This window comes from Choristoneura fumiferana, chromosome 7 (assembly GCF_025370935.1).
Source record: "Choristoneura fumiferana chromosome 7, NRCan_CFum_1, whole genome shotgun sequence".
NCBI lineage: Eukaryota > Metazoa > Arthropoda > Insecta > Lepidoptera > Tortricidae > Choristoneura > Choristoneura fumiferana.
The window spans coordinates 11,410,947-11,434,612 of record NC_133478.1 but is presented as its reverse complement, the minus strand read 5'-3'; the positions used below and the strand labels follow the sequence as shown (position 1 = coordinate 11,434,612).

Genomic DNA, 23,666 nt, shown 5'->3' with positions numbered 1-23,666 from the left:
ATAGATTCTTCGCTCATATCTGGTAAAAACGCAGCTTTAGGACGTCTTGTAGGCTTTTTTTAATCTCGATATAAGGCTTAAATTGACAGTTCTTATATGGATCTGACAGGACTTAAGACCACTTAAACCTAGATTAAAATACCTCGTTGAGTTTCTTGCCGGATTCTTCTCAGCAGAGGTTTTTCCGAACCGGTGGTAGTTTTTTTTTGACATTCATAAGTGCTTGTTATAGCCTAAATTGAATAAAGATATTTTGACTTTGACTTTGACCTACTAGTGGACGTTAGGCGTCGGCCTCGACAATTTCTCATTTTTGTGGTCATTTAAAAAAATCGTCATTTAATGCGGGTTACTTATGCGTCGTAGGGCCTCGCAAAATATATGTTCAACGCCAATGTCCTGTGCCGGCACTGACCGGAAGCAATTCACAGATTTATTTATTTGTTTGTCAATAAAAAAATTGTGCATTGCAGTTAAAATATCACTCTAAGGGGCTGTTTCACCATCCATTGATTAGTGATAACTGACAGTTAAATGTGATGCCGTCTCTATGTGTTTTGTTCGAATAGACGAAGACGGCATCACATTTAACCGTCAGTTAACACTAATCAATGGATGGTGAAACAGCCTCTAAAATTCAAATTATACATTTTCACCGTTTTTTTTTTTGCCGGACTTGCGGTGTTGTGTGGTTTACAATAAATATGTGTACATGCACCGGACACTTGTCCGACGACGAAGCCATACAACACCGCAAAAAACGGTCCGTTGTCCGGTGAAAACAAATGACGTCTACAAGCGCCCTTAGGGATTGGCAGATGCCCTCTACTCTAACCAGTAACCCCCAACGGCAGGTACTCCCAATACACGATGGAGACGCTCCGCGTGGGCTGGGAGCAGCTGCTGACGTCCATCAACCGCACCATCAACGAGGTGGAGAACCAGATCCTCACGCGCGACTCCAAGGGCATCACGCAGGAACAACTCACAGAGTTCCGCGCCTCTTTCAACCACTTCGACAAGAACCGCACCGGTAAGTGTCAACGTCAGATAGCGTGGGGCTCTGAAGCGTTTCTACTGCCGTTGCCATTGAAAAACGACTAATAATAGGTTCGACAGCTAAAAATCGCAATCAGTGTGTGGTCGCAGAATTGCAGTTGGTTTTAGTTCAAGGACATTATCGTTATATTTTCGAATTGGTTGAATGAAACGGAAGAGCTGTTCCGGTCGAGTCGAATATATAGCACAAGGAAAATCCTCACAAATTCCATACAAACAGATGATTTTGTTGTCAATGAGACCTACTTCTATCATAAGTGATCTGCCTTAGTGCTACTCTGGTCACATTGATAGAAATAAAATTAAAAAATTCCAATACTCAAGTCACTCGGCAGCTGAATAAATATATCTATAAACCCCATTTCTACACAAAGCTAGCTAACTTTGACCGTATTTCGAATCCCTGTTTCTTTATAGGCCGCCTCGCCCCCGAGGAGCTGAAATCCTGCCTGGTGTCTGTGGGCTACAGCATCGGCAAAGACCGGCAAGGAGAACTCGACTTCCAGCGTATCCTGGCCGTCGTCGATCCCAACAACACAGGTAAAACGTTACTTTAGTGAACTAGCTCGTCGGATGTACCGACTACATTTCTGATCCCGTTGGGAACGAAAGGTTATGGATATTTTGAACATGAAATGAAGACGTGAGTTATCCGGGTCATTATATTTGTTATGGATATTATCGAAAAGGTAGATAATTTGGTACCATGAACCAATCAATCCCAAACACAGCTCTAACAAATCTTCTTCAAGTGCCTCTCCAACAAGTGAAGGTTGGCTATCAATTGCTAGAAAGAAACAGTGTAGGTACAGTCGCCATCAAATATTTCGGAGCGGCTAAGGTGGTCTTATATATCGGCGCATGCACTCTATTTTTAAGGTATTAGAGTTCATGTATCGATATTTTTGATCTGTACGTGGCTGTACCTCTAGATCTAACTTTAATTGAGTAAACTAAAACATGAATCTGTCCAGTGCTGGCTTTAAGGAGAGGGGAGGGCCGGGGCGGCTGCCCGACCTATCATTTTGTCGCTTGTCGTATCTAAAAGGGCGCCAAAGGCATGACTCGCCCGGGCAACAAATGCGCATGTATGTAGGTAAGCTTACTTAAAATGTTTTATGTTAATAGGTTACGTGTCATTCGACGCTTTCCTGGACTTCATGACGAGGGAATCCACAGACACAGACACCGCTGAGCAAGTCATCGACAGCTTTAGGATCTTAGCTGGTGACAAGGTAAGGCTTTTTCTGCTTTTCCTTGACTTTTAACCAAGCAGCGGTCTAAACTCTCGAATATTCACCTACCAACGAGACTCAAATGCTAAATATTGAATGTTGATTATTGCTCGATATTGCAGCCGTACATCACAGCGGACGAGCTGCGTCGCGAGCTGCCGCCCGACCAGGCGGAGTACTGCGTGGCGCGCATGCCGCCCTACCGCGCGGGCGGGGCGCCGCCCGGCGCGCTCGACTACATGGCCTTCTCCACCGCGCTCTACGGAGAGACCGACCTCTAGGTAACCCACACACGACCAGAGGCCGTATTGCCTAACGTTTCTGGCGCTCGCGGTCGCAATCAAATGACAATTTTTGTATACGAAATCTGTCATTTAATTGCGATCGCGAGCGCCAGAAACGGTAGGCAATACGGCCTTTTATTATCTATCTCACTTGAAATCACAATCGTTTTCACCACTTTCTGACACACGTTATAAGACGAGGGTAGGAAGACATTGTAAATGCGACCCCTAACATCAGCGTTAGGCAATACGGTTTCAGGGCCCAATTGCACAACAAAGTACAAGCTATTCCTACCTTCCTGCCTTCAGACTTGGTAGTTTTTGAGGGAGGCCCTAGGATAAACCACAAATTTATTATTTCATGAACGAAATTATCAGTGTAGCTATGATTGTAATAATAAGTTCTAGAGACTTCCATGGACACACTTTGGCATAGAAATTCTAGTCTCATGTCACCAAATACTCTGGCATTCTTCCAGATTGGTCCAGTGCCTAAAAATGTTTTCACTATAAATAATAATAATTTACACTATACACTATGTAGACTTGTAGAGCTGTCTGGCTGTGTTGTGTTGGCTTATGTGTTAAACATATTTTACTCAGACGCAGGTCACGAGGACATCGAGTCATGTCATCGGCCATCATCATCTCATCGAGAAGGACTACATGCAGGATTGGTCGCGCCCCAGCTCCGACCCGACCACCCGACCAGACATCGGCGCTACGAACCGCAGACAACGTTTCCCTTACGCTGATTCGACCCACACGACGCCCTAGTGTGCAGCCAACGTAACGCAAACGTTCTTTGCCATTATATAATATTTAAAACAGTCCTGTATAAACATAAGTATGTGCAATGTTCAAACCAAAAATGCCATTAACTTTCACACCGTTAAACTCTTCTACCTACTTCTGTAAACTTTTGGCTCAAATCAGAGAAATCATCTGTAAAATATGTTTACAACATCTCTATTTATACATTAGTATTAGGTAATTTTTAACTTTTATATGAAATTCTCAGGGAAGTCACAAAACATTTATTTGTAAGATGGAAATGGTGCTATGTTAGGCCTGACTAATGTGTGACACCAAAATAAGACTCATTCACATTGTGAGAATGTTTTTGTTATATTTTTTTATTTGTAAGCAAAATATTATTTATACAAGTTCAATTTTAATTACTGCCATTAGTAATTATAGTACTTCTATGGTAGGAACATAAAGTTTTAGCTGTCTAAATTCATAAATGTTGCAGGGAAGTGTCACACAAATTATTTATATCATAGATTGCCATAGCTTGCCTGCATCTATTTATTTATCATTTTTTTATGATTATCGTTTATGAGAGTATTTTTGTTTGAGTACTCGAAATAAATGATATGCCATATTTGTCTTTTAATAATGACTGTGTTGTTAATCCAACCAATATAGTATGAGAAACATTGGTACATTGATTAAGAATGAATTGTGCCCAAAAAGTATACTAACTCGAATGTACAGCTAATTTAATAAAAAGCTCTTAAACACAACCCTATTGTTTATCTGTAGCACTCTAATAACCAACTGATGCACCTAAAATAAATCTGAAGTCTTTGTGAAATGCCTCAAATCCTTTAAAACTACCCGTACCATACTCCATATATCAAAGATTCCCGATTTATTATTTATTCAGTTCCCAAAAAAAAATGGATGATCAAGGTCAAATTTGGCAAACCTCTAAATATGACGAAGCTAGTTCATTTGCCACCAAAAACCTCTACATAGCAAATTTTATCAAAATCCTTAACCCCTTGTATGGGTAAGACATGGATCTGTGTCAAATTTAAAGCTATCTTTTCATATCTTTATTCAAAGCAGCTGAATCTGTGCTTATTAAAACAGATGAGACTAGATTCAGCATATGAGGGGTTAAAGATAAGCAAAAGATAATTATAAATAAGTAAACCCTAATAGTCTGTCAATCCATAGTGAAAAATTCCAGTCAGTAATACAATAAAATCTAAATAACTAACAGTTAATCAGATCAGTGACCATCTAATGTGGCAAAATTCTGTTAAAAACTGCTAAAACCCAATATTAATCAATAAATTTTTTATAATAATGTGGAGGATCAACTTTCATCAGGTAACTCCTACATGCTTGTTGCCAGTCAGAAAAAATTAAACCATTATATAGCATTAAAATCTATTACATATTATTATATCAGTCACAACAGCAGAGAATATTAAATAATGATAATTTAAAAACAATAACAGGCAAAACAGAATGATAAGAATCTTATCTACTATTCTAGATACATAAACTTCAATTTCACTTGACTTCTTCCTTCTTAGTCTCCTCTGCAGTCAGAAGGGCACTCTTTATGCCGACTTTTTTTAATTCCTCTACAAGTTCGCCTGACTGATGCATCTGCAGCATGATATCACAACCTCCAACAAACTCTCCATTGATGAATACTTGAGGAATTGTTGGCCAATTTGAGTAATCTTTGATTCCTGTAACAAAAGGGTGGGATGTTAATTAAGATGTATAAGAAACTTGATAAGAGTTATACAACAACAGGCATCGATAACCTACCTTGTCGGATATCTTCATTCGCGAGAACATCGTGGCTTTCGTATGGCACCGCATGCATTCTCATTATCTGCACAACAGCATTACTGAAACCACATCTCGGCGCATCAGGTACCCCTTTCATAAAAACTACGACTTTATTATCCTTCACGATTTTTTCAATTTTTTCGTTGATTGCAGCATCCGCAAAAGAGCGGAGTGAGATCTTCAATGCATTGTTACATGTGGGCAGAAAACTCCTTCGAAATAGGATACTCATTTTGTTTTAATTTAAGTCCAAGACTGTTATGGGGGCTAAAAATTTTGAATAATAGAAAAACAAAAACCAAAATTTTTCGGCTTTCGATGAACTGTCACTGTCATGTCATGCATGAATTGAATGAATGATATGAACACGTACGTGAATAGCAGGGCTACTATGAAACTCCAAACTCGAAGTTCGTGTCGTGCTGTCCCTCTGACACTTATGCTATTTAAAGACGAGAGCGAGAGGGACGGTACGATACGAACTTCGAGTTTTGAGTTACATAGTAGCCCTGTAGGTATGTAGGTATAATTTGAAATTGTCAAATCATTTTTGAAACGTTTGTTTGACGCATCGTTTCTCGCTTACGTCACTTGTGGTTTAAATTATAAAATTAGAAATATAGTCTTATTTTAAATTACTTCCAAGCTGTTTAGGATATTTCTCTCTTTACAGTCAAAAGATTAAAGAATTTTAAATCGTTTTTGTATCATTTGTTAAACTGCAGCGCTACTACGAAACTCGAAAATCGAAGTTCGTGTTGTTCCGTCCCTCTGACGCTTATACTATTTACTACGAGAATGAGAGGAACGGTACGATACCAACTTCGAATTTTGGAGTAGGCCCTCTGAACTGAGAGTCGTGCGTGTTTATAATTAATGACATTTACTCATTCATTCCATTCATCATTCGCGCATGTCACACTCACTCACTAAAAAGTTGCGTTCTGCAGTGCATTCTTCATTTGTGGCAATTTTTTTGTAGAAACGAGTTCAAAATGGAAAATGCTGAGGAAGTGTTACATTTCTTAGAAGATTTCTCGAAGCGCAAACCAAAAACTATCCCTCAAGAGCTCAACGAATACTTGGCATATGTAGCGCGAACCGGTGATCCTGTCTACCAGTGGCCAGTAGTGAAGTGTTTATTTAAAGAAAAGCTTTTAAACGTTATTACTGATTTTTACGAGACTACTCCAGGCATAGATATTCCACCGTATCCAAACGTGGACCCCTTTAACTACGATATCATGAAGAATAGTTTGATGGAGCGTCTGGACGCGTTCACGTCCGCCCCGTTTACCGTCCAAAGGATTTGCGAGCTTCTCACATTTCCTCGTAAACAATACAATCGAATAGACAAATTCATGAGGGCAATTGAGAAGAACATTCTTGTCGTCAGCACCAGAGAGCCGGGTGCTCAGCGTCTGCCGGAACCTGAGAATGGCGATATTTCTGAGCCCATTGTGAATGGCTCTGACAACAACTCTGAATATAACGTTGACGTTGAGATGGAAGATATGTCATGGAAGGAGAATGCAGAACGGCAAAAATCTGAACCACAGCCAAGCTCATCTGATACACACATCTCTGTAGATGATATAGAGGCGCGCCTACAAGCCAAGCAAAACACTCCAATGGATACTCAAGACAAAACACCTACTAAGTATGAATCTGTCACTCCACCTGAGTTAAATGTGGGTGCAGATGATCCTGTCCCAGAAAGTAAGCCTGGAGATCCTTTATCTCCAAAAGCAAGCCCAGCTACTGAAGATTTGGAAAAATCAAGCCCCACTAATACAGACACAGCCCCAGTTGAAGATAAACCGGTTGAAATGAAGACTGAAATTGCTGAAAGCCCAGCTTTAGTTATTCCTCAGATCACAGTAGATGATGCTGATATGACAGAGCAGAAGCTAATAGAGCAGGCAGCAAACATACCTGAGAAAAAAGATAATATTGACTCAACTGAGAAAGATAGTCCTCCCGAAGTTAAGACAGTTGAAGAAACAGCAACTGAACAGCAAGTATCTACTGATGAGAGCAGCTCAGACTCCAACATGAAGGAAGAAGAACCGAAACACATTTCAGAAGTGTCCACATCAAGTGAAGAAAGCTCATCATCCAGTGACAACACAGATGGAAACAGTAACTCCCCTAAGCCAGATGAGAGCAACACTGAAGCAGTGCATGTCCATGAGGAATCAAACCATGCAGATGATAAACTCCAGGAACCTGTCAAGGAGATTGCTGAAGTCAAAGAAGTAGTAGCCCCTGGTAAAGAGGAGGAAAAAACGACTCCGCAACCTGTTATTGAGTCTGATAACTATTCAATATCTGATGTAAATTCCGAACTACCTCAGCCTGAGCCTGAAGCCCCAGGTAAAATAGAAATACCACCTTCTGAACCTGCAGAGATTAGCATAACTGAAGTGGAACAGAAAAATGATGAAAAGACTGAAAGTACAGAAACTTCCACAGGTACTGGAGACTCGTAAATGTATTATTTACCCTTTTTAAAGTGTATTGTCCTAAGAATAGTAAAATATTGGAACTTATTTTGTTCTGAACAAAAGGACTGATATGGAACTCATATTACCACAATACAGTGCTGGCGACCAAGGATATGAATGGAACAGTGTATTCACCTCACCATAAATATATATTTAAGCATGTCTGCAACACCATTTTATTCAAACTGAATGTCAAGTAGAGGGGAACACAATTGAAACAAACCCTTTATAATTAGTTTACATACAAGTAATCCTTACAATGCTGTGTGCGAATTTATGTATACTTACCATAGATAGAATTTGTGCACCATATAAACAACTTGCAATGTTACAATTCTTTAAATTGAATAGAGATATAAAAAGTAGTTCATGTAATAGCTCATGGTGTCAATTAATTAATGTTTAAGTTATTTAATATTCTAAAACACAAAGCAAGTAAATGTGTCTCTTGAATATGAAATTAAAACAAAAATTATTATTTTTATTCGACTGGATGGCAAACAAGCAAGTGGGTCTCCTGATGGTAAGAGATCACCACCATCAACTTTTTCTATTTGTTTAGTAATCAATTTTAATAGCTTGTCATTAAAAAATAAAAATAGCTTTTAAAAGAATGTCACAATAGCCTGAACTGCAAAAAGATTTTAAAATAAAATTTTAGAAATATTTCATTTTGTAATATGGTTTAAAATAACAAATCAATAGATATTATAAGTATGGTTTTAGCAGTGTTTGAAGAACTAATTTATAAATAATTCATGGAAAACGGTGGCTGAAGTGTTTACATTGTTCACAATTTCCATCTGCGGCAAATAATACGGTAATAGAACTAGCATTTTGTAGTTGGAGACCGGGTTCCCTTTATCTTGCATAATATAGATTCTCCTAAATACACTTCGCATAACAGGTATCTCATTTTTTTTCCCAAATGATGCTTTTGCATAATCATAATCAGAATATTAAACAGCAGAACACTCTTTTTGCCGAATATACTTCTGCAGAATATTAAATAGCAGAACGTTAGGATCGCCGATTTTTATATGGCATAGCAAAATACTAGTTTGGGCTATTGTATTTTCACGGAATTTCCGATAGCGCTGACTTTGACATGGCGTAATGACATAGCTAAAGGAACTAACGCTACCATAAGAATGGGTTAAGGTTAAAGTAAGGCCAGCAAAGTAAGCGTGCTGTAACAGCAGCAGGCAAAGCGCTAGAACAGAACAGCAGCTACATAGTAGGTTGGGTGGGTTAGGTTAGATCTGCGACCACAACAGCGCGCGAACCGAGCGAGCGAAGCGAGCGTGCCGAGGCAGCGGCCGGCGAAGCGCCAAAATCTTACTGCTGCCAGTAAAGGTTAGGTTAAGAGCGTTTATACCTGCTGAGCTGGCAATGTTGTCATACCGGTCATAAACATTAATTCGTTTTTAAGGAATATAAAAGTCTATCACGAATAATTATTGGAGTAGACACATTAACTTATATATTAAGAAGGGTTCTATCAGACAACTTTATTAATTTTCGTTCAATTTTTATGGAATAATCGAGAAAAACTAACAAAAATGCAACATTGCCAGCTCAGCAGGTATAAACCCTCTTAATATAGAACTACAATTAATTTAATTGCAAGGAATGTTTAGTAAAATTTTATTCTGCTTTTTATTATCCTTATGCAAAGTAATATTATGAGATATGTATTTCTGCGTAGCAACTATTCGAACATATAAATATTATTCTCATCGATAATTTGTGATGTTAATATTCTGCTTTACAAAATTATGAGAAATGATAGTATGACAAAAAATACATGTTAAAAGTAATTTGGTGATATGATGATTCTGCTCAAGAAGAAAGCTCTGAGAAACGAAATTATGAGATTCGATTTTATGCAACATATTAGTGAACCTTGGAGACCATCGGCTTATAGTTAGCGGGGATGTATTTTACTCTATAGTTCCTTTTTCACTTTTAGTAAATAAAATGACATTTAATAATGGTATTGATTGATTGCAGTGCAAAGATTATCCGTACAAGGAAACATATCGTCACCATTTAAAAAAAACTTGTACCTCAAAATACATAATTTATCTGAGTGAACTGTATGAACATTATGTCAAGATTCAATTTTGTTGACATATTGATTTTAGATAAGAGATTTTTTTTCAAAGTAGTGACGATATGTATACATAACTGTCTGGCTCCGATATGAGTTATTTTGATAAAATGAAAGAGAGTGGTCTAGAATAACAGACTCCTGTTGGGAGAAATTGTCCTCCAAGGTACCTACTTAAAAGTATGTCTAAACCATCTTGTAGTAAATTTTATTCAAGCAAATTGCTAGTTATTTACTGCTTTGATTATATGTTTGAGAACATAAAAAAAAATCTAACATATATACATATATCAAAAGAAATCAAAACTGAGCCAGGTGTTGGGTACCTTTTCTTGTTAGATACTGTAAGTTATTTTTATTTTTTGTAAAACGTAATAAAAATAAAACAATCAAATGATAGTGTTTAATGAACATTTTTATTGTTAACCTTTTAAAAATATTTAATACATTCATATTTTAGCAAATTAGGTCGTCGAAGTGGCAATGGGCAGGCCATATAGCACGGAGAACAGATGGTCGCTGGGGTCGAAAGGTTCTCGAGTGAAGACCACGGATCGGCAAGCGCAGCGTAGGACGTCCACCAACGAGATGGACGGATGACCTGGTTAAGGTCGCGGGTTTACGCTGGATGCAAGCTGCTTCCAACCGAGGCAACTGGAGGTCTATGAGGGAGGCCTATGTCCAACAGTGGACATCCTATGGCTGATATGATGATGATGATGATCATATTTTGTCTTTTACAAGACCAAACCTTTAACAATTTTAAACTATTATCATAATATTTAACCACATTTAGATGCTAACATAATATTTATCAACACACTTATTCTAAAAAAATCACAGCTCGTGTTTCTATACACATTAACTAAGTACCTACTCCATATCACGTCAGTGCCTATGTACAGTTAAATCATTGCATTGCAATATCAAAAAAACTTATAATGCCATGAGAATTGCTTTCTTGTTAGGCATTAACATGTGATTTGACATAACTTTTGAAAGTTCCATGGTGAGACCACATGAAACGATTCAACTGTACAAAAATCAAATTACTTCTGCGGGGTGTATCTTTTAACTTTAAGTTCATTTCTCATGATTTTCCCGGCTGCGTTCCTGGGTATAACGTCAAGGAAAGTGACACCACCGTCAAGATGTTTATACCGCGTTAGTTTAGAAGCGACGATGTCGTAAACTTGTTTCTCCGTCAGTTTTTGTTTCGGCTTGAGCACTACGAACGCCCGCGGCACTTCGCCGGCCAACGCGTGAGGGACACCCACTACTGCTACGTCGGCCACTTCAGGTTGCTCCATTATGACGCTTTCCAACTCTGTAGGAGATACCTGCAAGGGAAACGTCGCTTTTAGACTAACCAGAAAGTCCAGGCACAAACTGTAGGACACCATTCCTCAAAAGCCTTAGGTATATTTTGCAAACGGAACCCTAAATCGTAAAATCTCCCAACTGCAAAGATACCTACCCAAACTTTTTTTCGAAATTCTGATGTGTAGATACGACCAAACAGGATAGGAACGAAAACTAACCAGCTGTTGCCAACAGCCTGCTGGTAAATATAGTGTTCCCGTGTCCCATCCCAACTAAATTGACGTTTGTACAGTCAAGGGCAAAGATATCGACACGGCCAAAGTTGCAAAAATATGTATACACGTCCTTAATGTTAAGTGCATAAAGTCGTCTTTGCCCTTGACTGTACCTATAATAGCGGCATTAGTTTCAATTCTGACCACCGATAAATTTATGGCACTAAGTTCAGGCTATGTATAGTCTAATCGTATAATAGAGACAAATAATGATATGACTTCATGAATGACAAAGCAAAATAGCGTCTTTAAAAATGTAGCTTGGCCTTGGCTTGGCTTGGAAATCTCTTATTTATTAATAACACAGCGAGCGGCAACTGCTACTTTAGAGGTGGATAGTTTCTGAGAAGTTGATAATTGTCGTACTGACGCAGAACAAGGTGGCACTGTAAGTTCTCACAATTTATTGAACAAAATAATGTTTAAAACATTTTCTATTCATTTTAAATTCTTATTGTTTACCGCTGTGCTGGTCAAATTGCGCTGACGTCTTTCACTGTGTCTTTTGATTATCATTCTAGTTTCATTCCCAGTTTCCTGGAGTCGAAGTTCATTGACACTGTATTCCGTGTCGTATCATAAAACTAAAACAAAACTTACTTAGCATTTTATTGATATTATGCTTTTATTGTACCCTTTAATGGTCTAATGGTTTTATAAAAGAGACTTTTAAAGTCTTAAACACCTTAGACTTGCCTAAAATGGCAGCATCTATTAAGAAGATATTTATGCAATCTTTGTTGTGTCAGATATTGGTGCTAGTGACTGTACCTAAGATCGTGGTCAAACACCACCACGTGACAACTAAAAAACCGCAACCACGCGTCAAAAAAGTCATAATTACCTGATTGCCTTTAACTTTAATGAGCTCCTTGGTGCGGTCGACGATGTAGAAATAATGATCATTATCATAATACGCAACGTCTCCCGTGTGCAGCCATCCGTCGCTGTCCAGCGTCTCCGCCGTCGCCTGCTCGTTGTTCCAGTAACCTTTCATCACCTAAAATATGAAAAGTTTATTTTGAACTAGCTGTTCCGTCCGCGTAGAATTCGTTTACCGATATCCCGCAGGAACTATGCAATATTCCGGGATAAAACTATCCTATGTCCTTCCTCGGGACTCAAACTATCTGTATACCGAATTTCAACTACATCAGTTCAGCGGTTTAAACGTGATAAGGTAACAAACAAACAAACAGACTTACAAACCTTCACATTTATAATACTACATAAGTAGCCCGGGTAGTTATATCTATATGAGCTAGCCTTTTCCCGCAGCTTTGCTCACATACACAATTGTCTGGCAATCGAAATGAAATTCCGCTATTTAAATTTAAGTGCCTGCAGGGCTACTACGACACTTGAAGTTCGTGTCGTGCGGTCCCTCTGACACTTATACTATTTAATACGAGAGCGAGAGGGACGGTACGATACGAACTTCGAGTTTCAAGTTTCGTAGTAACCCTGCTGATGGTTCACGATCGATAGGTACGTAAGTGAAGCCGCGGCTAATGGTTATAGCTAGTGCCATCCACGAAGACGATTGTAATAAGAACTACGGCACGCGTCATCGTGAATGACTCTACCTATATTTTATTAAGCAATAATTGTAAATTGATTCTCATTTTAAGCCACAATATCATCAATAGTAGGTAGGAAAGTGGTAACAATGATATTGCGTGTTCAAGGGCAAAATATGGATAATTACAACCTAGGGCTCTACAAGGCTAGAGTGAATAGGCTGTTACTGAACCAATGAGTAACACCTTCGGATCTGCACTTTTCATCAGATGAGATAGAGATTAATCACGGGTCAGTGTTTATTTTCACATTCGAACCCAATCTTAACGTCAATTCGTGTGTGGTTGGGTTAACTTTATGATTTGTGGTAGATGACCAGCCCACCTATCTCCAAGGGCGGATCCACCGTTGTGGGCACGATGGGCATGCCCACAACCCAAATAGACTAGTAATAACACTTTCAAAAGTCGTTTATGAGTAATGCCTGTTCATAAGCGAGTTTGTACTCCGACTCGCACTTGGCCGACTTTTGGGTGGCTGTGACTTGGGTGTGACCACAACCTTTTTTTGAGGGCTGGATCCGCGCCTGCCTATCTCGACCCCTTGCACTGTTGCACTGTTGTGTTTCGGCGTGGAGAGTAAGACAACCGGTGAAATTACTGGCACTTGAGGTATCCCATCTTAGGCCTAAGGTTGGCAACGCATCTGCAATACCCCTGGTGTTGCAGATGTTTATGGGCGGTGGCGATCTCTTACCATCAGGAGGCCCACTTGCTCGTTTGCCATCCAGTCGAATAAAAAAAAAAGTTTGTCGTACTACTTACGGGATGTCGTACTACTTACACCTTGAGATTTATGACCTTGAGTGAACCAACTTTAAAAAAAAAATCACCTGCGGCCCTCTCAGCAGTAGCTCTCCAGACTTGTGCGGGCCCAGCATCTCCCCCGTCGTGAGCGAAATGATCTTCCCCTGGGTGCTGGGTATGAGCTGCCCCACAGAACCCACTTTGTTGTACGGATACACGTAAGGGGTCATCAGGGTCACCGGTGAACTCTCAGTCATGCCGTAACCTGAAAGAAAGTGTTGTTAGAGTTAGGCAATGTCAAACTCTGAAATTATCAAAGGGGTACGTCACAGGTGCAGGTTCTGCAGGTGGTAGGACCTTGTGCAAGGTCCGCCCGGATTGCTACCACCATCTGGCTCGCTAATCCTGCCGTGAAGCAGCAGTGCTTGCATTGTTGTTTCGGCGTGGAGAGTAAGACAGCCGGTGTAATTACTGGCACGTGAGGTATCCCATCTTAGGCCTCTAGGTTGGCAACGCGTCTGCAATACCCCAAGTGTTGCAGATGTTTATGGGCGGTGGTGATCTCTTACCATCAGGAGACCCACTTGCTCGTTCGCCATCCAGTCGAATAAAAAAAAGCCTGACCTATACATATAGGTAGTGACTGTAACATTACTGTGTTGTAATTATTTACATTTGCATTGTAATGACATAAAGACAAACGAAAAAATTAACGAAACGGCGAACTGAATGCATAATTGAGGATTTACTATATGGTATAGATAAAATTTAATTTTTACTTTACCTTGTAACAGACGAATTTCATCCTTCGTTTTCTCACATTTAAGCAAGAATTTTTCTAGCATACTGTCTGTAGTGGGCGCAGCACCGACCATGATAGTTTCAATGAACTGTAAATGTTCCTTCTTCACTGACGGATGCGTTGCCAGGAACGCTAGCAGCGAAGGCACCACAAACAACGTTGTTGGCTGATACTCGGTCAAACATTTGATGTAGTCTTCTGGCGTAAATCTGAGTGAAAATATGAATATCAAAAGCTGGCCTTAGGTATTAATACTCAGGACCCTGTTTGCATTAATCCGGTAAAATCGTTTCAGTAGCGGGGTCACAATCCTAACGAGTTACACAAGATTGATCGAGCACAGCAGTGTAATTCTATTAGAATAATGTAAATAGAGTCTCATTGACAAATATTGGTACCAATATTACCTGGGCATACTGACAAGATGGTATCCAAGGGCGAGAATGTAATTGAGCACACCATTGAACCCGTAGATGTGGAAGAATGGTGGCACCGTCAAAACAACGTCACCTTTTCCTGTAAATATGTAATAGAATAGTAAAAATTCTGCGATTCAAAGTACCTATCTACTAGTATAATAATCCTCGACTGGGAAACGAAACCGGAACCTCAAGCTTCGTAGCCAGGCTCTCTAACCACTCAACAATCCGGTTGTAAATGTAAAACTCATCTCACCTTTTTCCCCCTCATATTTCATCATCTTCGGGTACTGCACCTGCTTCAAATTGGTCACGAGATTCTTGTGAGTGAGCATGACTCCCTTAGGCATGCCCGTTGTCCCGCTGGAGTAGGGGATCAGACAGACATCGTCGCTGTTCAGATCTGGCAGGTCGGCTTCGTGATCCGCCATCAACAAAGGCTTGAGGCCGTAGACTCCTAAAAAGGTGAAGAAAATATCTCAAACATTGCTGGTTAAATGTTAGTTTGGAACATACAGCGTCTATTTTTGATACAACTTCAAACTTTAAGGTTAGTTAGTGAATGCCCTAATAATCACTTTATAAATAAACAAAAAACATTTATTTCAGACAATTAAAACCATAATTTGTTAGTAACATTATTTGTTTGTTATTGTGTTTTAGTAAACTTTTTATTTTCCTTATAAAATAAATTAGCACAAAAAAACCGATACCGTTCTGATGCGTCACGACACAACACGACAGAAAAATGTGAACCGGGCTTAACTCCATCCGTACGTTTTATGAATACAACCTGGTCAGTATTCAAAGTAATAAAACTATGAAAAGTGCCAATACGTACCATTATCGTGCTCGACGTCGCTACCGACCCAAATAGTGCCTTTGTAATCCTTCAGCGACTTGCATACTTCTAGGGCCACTGGCATAAACATCTCGATGGTGGCGATGCATTTCACGTTGCAGTCTACGAACTGTCGCCTCACTTCCTCTGTTGAAAGAAGCAATATGCGATTAAATTTCTTATATTCTGTATATTCATCAATAATCACGTACTAAGGATCAAACGTGTATAATAGTAAGTGAAGAGAACAAGAGAACCTTTTCGCTTCAAGCGTCATATGTTGGCATTCCAAACATCTGCCTGAGAAGGCTTCGTGGAATTGATTGAAAAATGGTTTCACCCTGGTACGCAATTCAGTTTCCTGATGATGATAGGAAGATACGTTTAACCTTTTCCACGCCATCGACTCATATATACGCACCGCCGGTTCCACGCCAACGACCTATATATAGGTATACGTCCATTACTTAAATGCAAAAGCAACCTTCGTTGAATTGTGCTAAGGTTTAATTTCAGACATTGCAATGTATGGCGTATGGGTGATTTCTTTTGTATTTGACGTGGCGGCGAAAAGGTTAATCAAAAACTGCTATTCTAAAACCAAAGGACGCGACTGCGCCATATCCATATCCTATCGCATCAAAACCCACTTCCTTTACGTTAGCTACTTAGACGGACTTTGTATGAACCAAAGTTAATGACATATTATCTGTAACTTCCGTTAACTGCTAACCCGGGGTTAAGTAGTATCAAAACATATGAAACTGTCATTGATCACTTAGGGTTAACGATTTAATTTGTTAACCTTGCAAGTGGTTCCTGATCGTATAAAATCATTTGACTACGGAACCCTTCGCATTCGAGTCCGAGTAGCACTTCATCGGGTTCTTTTCTGCAGAGTTAAGCGAGTTTTCTTGTTTTTGCCCCTTTCTGAAGCAATAACAATTTATCAACAAACAATTACATTATTAAAGTGTTTTTACACTAATGTCCATAGAAAAAAGTGTATATAGGTATTCTGTTGTTTAACTAGTTTACCTTCCTCCATATAATAAACGTGCAATTACTACTGAACCTTGAACTTATTACGTCACAATTATCTACTCTATCATAATTGCCTTTGTGTACATAGCTATACTATATACGCCGTGGGACGAGGTATGAAAATATTATCTTAATATAAACATTAAGATAATGGCGTCTACAACCAACGTCTAGACAACAGGGCGTCTCGCAACGGACCATCCATAACGTAAGTACCAACTTGGACCATTTTCATCCTGATCCCCATTGGAATTTAGGAAAATAACGGAATATCAATTCAACAGCCAAACCAAATAATAGTACGTAACTTCATCAAACTAAAAGATTATACGATTAAATTTAAGCCGATTTTAGAATTATCAGTGATAACATTCTAAATAATCAGTTTAAATTTATGGCACTAAATTCCACATTTTAGGTGTATTTACCTAATACTGAAAAACTTAACACACCACCAGAGCTGTGCACAGTAGGTACAAAGCTAAGCTATATTTTGCCGCAATTTCGTCCAAGATAACATCTAGTTCGAAATGAATGTAGAAATATTGGAGACAAAAAATAAAATAAAAATCAAAAAGAAAGGGTAAGTTACAATGTGAAACTATTTTATGTGCCCGAAATGGTCCCGCCTTAGCATAAATTCTCCTCGGATGGAGTCAGCGCTGGTCTTCCGGCGAAACTATAGAAAAAATTGCAGCTCTAATAAATTTTGCCAATCAGTTGAACATATAATTTGTGTTAAGTCAAAGTATTGTTTTCTAACAATTACAAATGGTATTCACGAGCTAGCTAGGTTTATTCAAAAATTGTCCCCATTAGCGATTCTAGGGTTAATAAATCCTATTGGTGACGTTTTCCTTACACGCCGCTTAGCTACCTCGAAGTCTGGTGGATGAGTAGTCTTAGCCTTAGAATAGAACGTATTGTATTGTTATAAGACAATGGCCTTAGAATATTTTTGGGTATTTCATTACAATAATTAAATCTAATTTTCGACTAACGTACCTAATTCCCCTAATCGTACAGGTCAACTCTATTCTGTAGACTAGACTGTGACTAGACCTATGTTCGGCTGTAGTTAACTTTTATCCTATAAAAAAAAGTAGGGTTACAGTTCGTCGGATTTTTTTGTATACACATCTCGTGTGTATCAAAATGCAAAAACCAAAGTGATATAGGCAGCCGAGGGGGCCCGGACTGATCCGTCACAAGGCAGCCGACGGGTACTCGGACTGATCAGTCTAGGGATGGGTTATACTTGCTAAATCGCGTACCAGGGCTTAAAAGTACGTCCACCTTCTCATACCAGGTGCAGAAACCAGGTATCAAAATACTTTCAAAGTATTTTTTGTCCAACGCAACGAGTCGAATACTTGCTTCCTTGCAAGTTTAAATTAAACGTTGTTATTATACAGATAAGATTCAAAATATTCCAATCAAGGCGTAAAATACTTTGAAAGTATTTTATTTCACGTACAAGCACAATCTGAACCTTATGTGTATGAATATAAGATATAATTACATTCGATTCGTTCGAAGTTCGAGTTCGACGTAGTAGCACTTACTTTGAAAGGACAGTATACTTTAATGGAAAAATACTTTCAAGTCTTGCAAGTATATCGGGTCGGTACCTGGTTGTTATACTTGCAAGGAAATATCTGGTATCAAAACCTGGTAACGTAAATACGCACCATCTCTAGATCAGTCCCTCGGCATACCAAAGGTTAAGGGCGTGATGACGCAACCCAAAACTGTAAGGTTGACTACGGCTACTGGCAAACAAAAGTACCAACTGAATATACATATTTAGGCATGTGTATTCAATTCATATACCTACCTTTGCAGGTAAGTACCTACTGACATTCGGGGACATAAGCATTTAAAAATAATTTTAAAACTCTCGAATCGTACTACTTATATACCTAAACAGTTTCAATTGCCTGCCATTATGCAATAATTATTTTAGCATTACCCACAAACGGATTCACCGATTTTATCAAAAAGGTTAATCTAATCATAAAATAACTCTCATTATTTAAAAAAAACATCGGTAGGTACCATCTAACGATGACTTGCGATCAAAAGGCTGACAATGCCTACCAAGTGAATAATGCTTAGGTACTGCTTTAAAAATGTTTAACTTATAAAACTTTATTTCCGTCCCGACTAGTCAATATACTACCTACTGTCTGCGATTAATCCTAATCCTATATGTAATATAATATATATTCATATTTTTACTAATATTGGGCATGTATATTTGTTAGTCTTTCACGCTAAAACGGCTGGAAAGATTTATAAGTACATGTTTTTGACGAGTTAGCTGGATTTTGAGTTCATAATACCTTTCGATTAGATTGCCTAATATAATTTTGTACCCTGCTCTACGCCCTGCCGAAGCTACGCTCTTGAGCAAGTGAATTACTTAAAACCAATTTATCGACACTCCCTAATTTGTCGTTTAAAACCTTATCTGCAGTGTATAGTTAGAGTTAGAAGGTATAGGCGAAAGTGTCCAGAAGTCCAGTCTTCGTAGTCCCGTCTATTAGCAATTTCTCCATTCTTTTAGAGATCAAAGTCAAAGTCAAAATATCTTTATTCAATTTAGGCTATAACACACTTATGAATGTCAAAAAAAATCTACCACCGATTCGGAAAAACCTCTGTTGAGAAGAATCCGGCAAGAAACTCAACGAGGTATATTTTTTTAAACAGATTTACAATATTAGTAAATGATATCTATACATCACAAGTATTTAACACAACTTTATTTTTAACACAGTAGGTTCGCTATTTGAAGGGATCGCTAATGCGGATCGGAATTATTTCCAAATATCCCTGCCCATGATATATATAATCAATATAACTTTATAATACGCCTTTGATATAAATGTCTTCTTGACAATAGATCTGATTTTTTTATCCGTTTCATTTGTAATATTTTTTGGAATTTTATTATAAAATATGCAATTCCCCAGAAACTACTTTTTGGTTTTAGCCAGTCTGTAAGATAGAACTTTATATAAGCTTTCCTGTGTTCTTAGTAGCCTTTGGCTTATCGACGTTAGTGGGAAAATCACATATGTTCTTCCTAACATACATGATTATTTCAAAAACATAAATATAAATTTCTCTAATTACTCTCTTTCGTAAGATAAAAATTGACGATAACGATTGATCTTTTCCCAAGGACTCCAAACCTCTAAATCCGGCCCACGTGACTGAAAAAGTTTAGTTTTAAAATCTTACCTGCAGTATAGAGGGGGTTGGCGAAAGTGACGACCAGTCCAGCCTTCATGGCGCCATGGATTAGCACGACGAACTCCGGTAGGTTAGGGAGGATGAGCCCGATGCGCTCGCCATGTTTGAGCTTCAAAGCGCCCGCCAAGCCGTTGGCGCATCGCTCGATCATCAGCTTCATCATGGAGTAGTCGTACCCTCGGCCCGACGCGCCGCATGTCTGAAGGAGTTTAATTTTTACTTTACCCACTACACCGTATTCCATGACCGTAAGGAACGTGTCAAGCACGGAATGTAAGGGCCCCAGCACATTATGGCCACCAGTCGCCGCCACTAAACGCGACCACCAGTGGTTCAGCCAGACCACTACACGCCGCCACCAGTGGCACTTGCGTCAATTGATCGGACACTGCTGGGCTACTACGAAACTCGAAAATCGAAGTTCGTATCGTACCGTCCCGCTGGCGCTTATATTATTAAATACGAGAGTGAGAGGGACGGTACGATATACGAACTTCGATTTTGGAGTTTCGTAGTAGCCCTGCTGTGGCCGTGTGTGCGCACGGGTCGAACGACAAAACGCAGCCACAAGTAGCGAGCGCGGTCGACTCCCGCAGCTTGTGGTTCGAACGCGGCCACTCAAACGCTCGGTTTGCGCCGATGCTGTGACGGCCACTAGTCGCTCAAGCGTGGCCGCCACTAAGTAGCCAATGTGCGGGGGGCCCTAACACGCATACTGGCATGCGACGGCGACAGTTGGTTAAGAAGAATAAAAAGAAATACAAAAAGCATATTTATGCCTGACACTGATTTTTGTGTCTACACAGTGGGAAGAGAACTTTTAGAGCGATTTCAGACTAGTTATATTTGCGCGTACAAGCTCGTTTTCTGAAGCGTACAGGTGCGTAATTGTTTTCTTTAATAATTGAACACGCAGGAAGGAGAGCGTAATAAACGCTAGTCTGAAACCCCCTAAATCCTCATATTGAGAGACGTCGTATAATCACCTTCTTGATTTGAAAGGTTGCTTCATTCATTAAAGTGCCATGTAGACCTACAGTCAGAAGCTGACGTAGATGAGCAGTTGTGGTGCTCAAAATGATCATTCTAAACACTCTTATTACCTCGGCAGTAGAGTGGTGTGTACCTAATCATTTTGAGCACTTGTTCTGATGACTGTAATGTAAATCGCACGTAAACGCCAAAAACTCGAACCCACGATCCTCTGCTTGAAAGGCCATAAAGCAAACCGCTAGCTAGACCTTACAAAAAAAGACCTTACGTTTTCATTTTCAAGTTGAAATTTAATCGTGAACTGCGTAAAACTGCGATAATAATATGATACGAAATTTCAAGTGAATATGCAGTTTAGTGACCAAATTTTCTTTTAATTTAATGGACATGAATGTTTCATTATGACTAACCTAACCAACAAAAAGTTGGGAAACCCCCGACTTTGTCACTTCAAAGTTCAATATCTCAAAAACGGCTGAACCGATTTTGATGAAACATGTTAGAACCATCGCTAGAAAACCTGATTTCAAATACAAAAAGCCGCATTCAAAACGGTCCACCCGTTTAAGAGCTACGGTGCCACAGACAGTCAGACAGACAGACAGATATAGCGGTCAAACTTTTAACACCCCTCTTTTACGTCGGGGGTTAAAAAAGAAACGCAAAACGAGTTCTAGCTTAATTTTCACAACATGTTTCACGGCCTCAACTTAGCTTTACTTGACGTTGGTCGGATACAGGTTTTGTGGTCAAAGAGTCCTACAGTGTTTCTGTCCGGCACGTGTAGTTAATAGTGTGAACAAGTAGTAAATAGGTTTCTTAGCTGGTCAGAGCAAAGTCCAGGCGTAGGTCGTGGTAAAGCTAAGATACGAACCTACATTATTTTCTTGTTTGGTTTGGTTTTCATTCGAACGTTTCGAGCGGAAGTATGTATTGCGGTGGACGTTTATTGGCAATTAAACAACATTATGTATCCAGTTGCTATTTTCAAATCTCAAGATCATTGCGATGCGGGTCAAAGGTCACTAGCTGAACTTTGATATTGCGGTAGACAATTGATTACCTTCTTTACTGTAAATAAAATTGGCAATTCTCCACGCGCGTCAACGTCTTCGAAACAATTTTAATTTAACGTTAAGCCAGCTAGCAATTTACAAACCGTATCCTTTTTCCTGATTATGTAAAAGCAAATTGAATTACCTGGGTCGATTAGTCTCGCGTAGAAAACTGATAAGTTACGAAATTATGGTTGCCTTGTATACTAACGCAATACGCTGGCTCGGAGCGGGCGCGGCTGTTCTAATACGCCGCCTCTATTTGCGACAAGCCAGTACTATTACTACACAGTAACGACTAGTCGAATGTCTGTTTATTTACAGTCTCTGAAGCGGTATCAATGAGATTGCGCCTGACTTATAAATAGTTGAAATGTCTAGCGACGTCCAAGCGAGATGCATTTCTACAGTTATTTAAAACCAAACGCTTAAAATCTTTATTGAATTTACAGTACAGCTTGGGAAAGAATCTCTAAATATCGTCACTGCTTTTAAAAAAACTCGTAGCTCAAAATAGATAATTTTTCTGAGTGAACTTTATAGACATTACATCAAGGTTCAATTTTGTTGACATATTGATTTTAGATACGAGATTTTTTCAAAGTAGTGACGATATTCCATTACGATGACACGCTTCGCTCTGCCAACCATCGTTGCCGTAGCCTCAACCTTCGCATAGGGACTATTTATAATTGGTATGTCAGTATCTCACATCCGTATAATAGAGCGCAGTGAACTTTGTACTGACATGTAAATAGATAAATTGATGGGGACTGTTGCAATGTGTACCTACATGCACATTCATTAAACGACGTTAATTGTTGATCAAATGCTTCACAATACTTAACTGATAAAGTTTATGAGCAAAGTGCATACCTACTTCGGTTAGTAATTATATAGGTTCCCTAACATAAATGTCAATTTTTTCATACTAATTGTAAAAAAGTAAATATTTGTGTTAGGGCACCGATTGTACTACCGAAAATTTAACTACTTCCGTTACTTGCCATAAAATCTCAAAGTATTTTCTGCTTATCATGAATTAAAAAAAAATGCAAAATTAAATAAAACAAAATAACTTACCACAGAAGGCTTGTCTTCCCATAACTCGATATCCCGAAACACAAAATCAGTAAGCGTTTCTTTACCAACTTCAATTTCACCCCAAGGCGACGTTAGATATTTACATTCGACTACAGGAGCAGTTTGCGTGGCCAAACACCTGCTAGTAGTGAGCGACACATTGCGGTTTAATTTCGTTTTTGTGTAATTTTTCGTGGGATAGTTGAGGATTTTCACGAAGTTCCCGCGTAAAACTTTCAAATGAGACATGTCTGCGCTCGCGATGTTTTCCCGCGAAGTAGCGGCGTGTAAATGCGCGCGGCCGCAGTCGGCCGCTGGCACGCCGCACGGGGCAAGGTCCAACTCAGACTTTTCCCATATCTACTAAACCACTAAAAACATAATCAAATTTATCAAATATCAACGTTTGTTCAACTCATAATACTAAACGCTACAAACAACCAA

The 23,666-nt window shown here is 39.1% G+C and overlaps 4 protein-coding genes across 6 annotated transcripts in view; 2 read left to right on the top strand and 2 right to left on the bottom strand.

Moving 5' to 3' along the window:
• The window catches only part of Actn (alpha actinin), a 39,693-nt gene extending 35,586 nt beyond the window's left edge, over nt 1-4,107 (top strand). For all 3 annotated transcript variants that reach the window (XM_074090180.1, XM_074090181.1, XM_074090179.1), the window contains 5 exons: nt 855-1,033; nt 1,477-1,599; nt 2,188-2,294; nt 2,417-2,575; nt 3,182-4,107. In XM_074090180.1, the coding sequence (XP_073946281.1) occupies nt 855-1,033; nt 1,477-1,599; nt 2,188-2,294; nt 2,417-2,575 (568 nt within the window). In that variant the 3' untranslated portion in view covers nt 3,182-4,107. The remainder of the gene's footprint in view (nt 1-854; nt 1,034-1,476; nt 1,600-2,187; nt 2,295-2,416; nt 2,576-3,181) is intronic.
• A 638-nt stretch (nt 4,108-4,745) lies between these two features.
• On the bottom strand, nt 4,746-5,527 carry Grx5 (Glutaredoxin 5). The gene is made up of 2 exons (XM_074090186.1): nt 5,156-5,527; nt 4,746-5,073 (listed from the first exon to the last, which is right to left on the bottom strand). Exons 1-2 carry the CDS (start codon nt 5,409-5,411, stop codon nt 4,889-4,891), a joined length of 441 nt encoding a protein of 146 aa, XP_073946287.1. The 5' UTR covers nt 5,412-5,527; the 3' UTR covers nt 4,746-4,888.
• Nucleotides 5,528-6,076: 549 nt separating this feature from the next.
• Nucleotides 6,077-10,206, top strand: PPP4R2r (Protein phosphatase 4 regulatory subunit 2-related protein). The gene has a single exon (XM_074090184.1). It carries the CDS (start codon nt 6,175-6,177, stop codon nt 7,669-7,671), a length of 1,497 nt encoding a protein of 498 aa, XP_073946285.1. The 5' UTR covers nt 6,077-6,174; the 3' UTR covers nt 7,672-10,206.
• Nucleotides 10,194-23,593, bottom strand: LOC141429717 (probable 4-coumarate--CoA ligase 1). Its single transcript, XM_074090183.1, has 9 exons — nt 23,223-23,593; nt 20,080-20,290; nt 15,787-15,933; nt 15,202-15,402; nt 14,934-15,042; nt 14,509-14,735; nt 13,811-13,989; nt 12,242-12,397; nt 10,194-11,139 (listed from the first exon to the last, which is right to left on the bottom strand). Exons 1-9 carry the CDS (start codon nt 23,469-23,471, stop codon nt 10,849-10,851), a joined length of 1,770 nt encoding a protein of 589 aa, XP_073946284.1. The 5' UTR covers nt 23,472-23,593; the 3' UTR covers nt 10,194-10,848.
• Nucleotides 23,594-23,666: the final 73 nt, after the last annotated feature.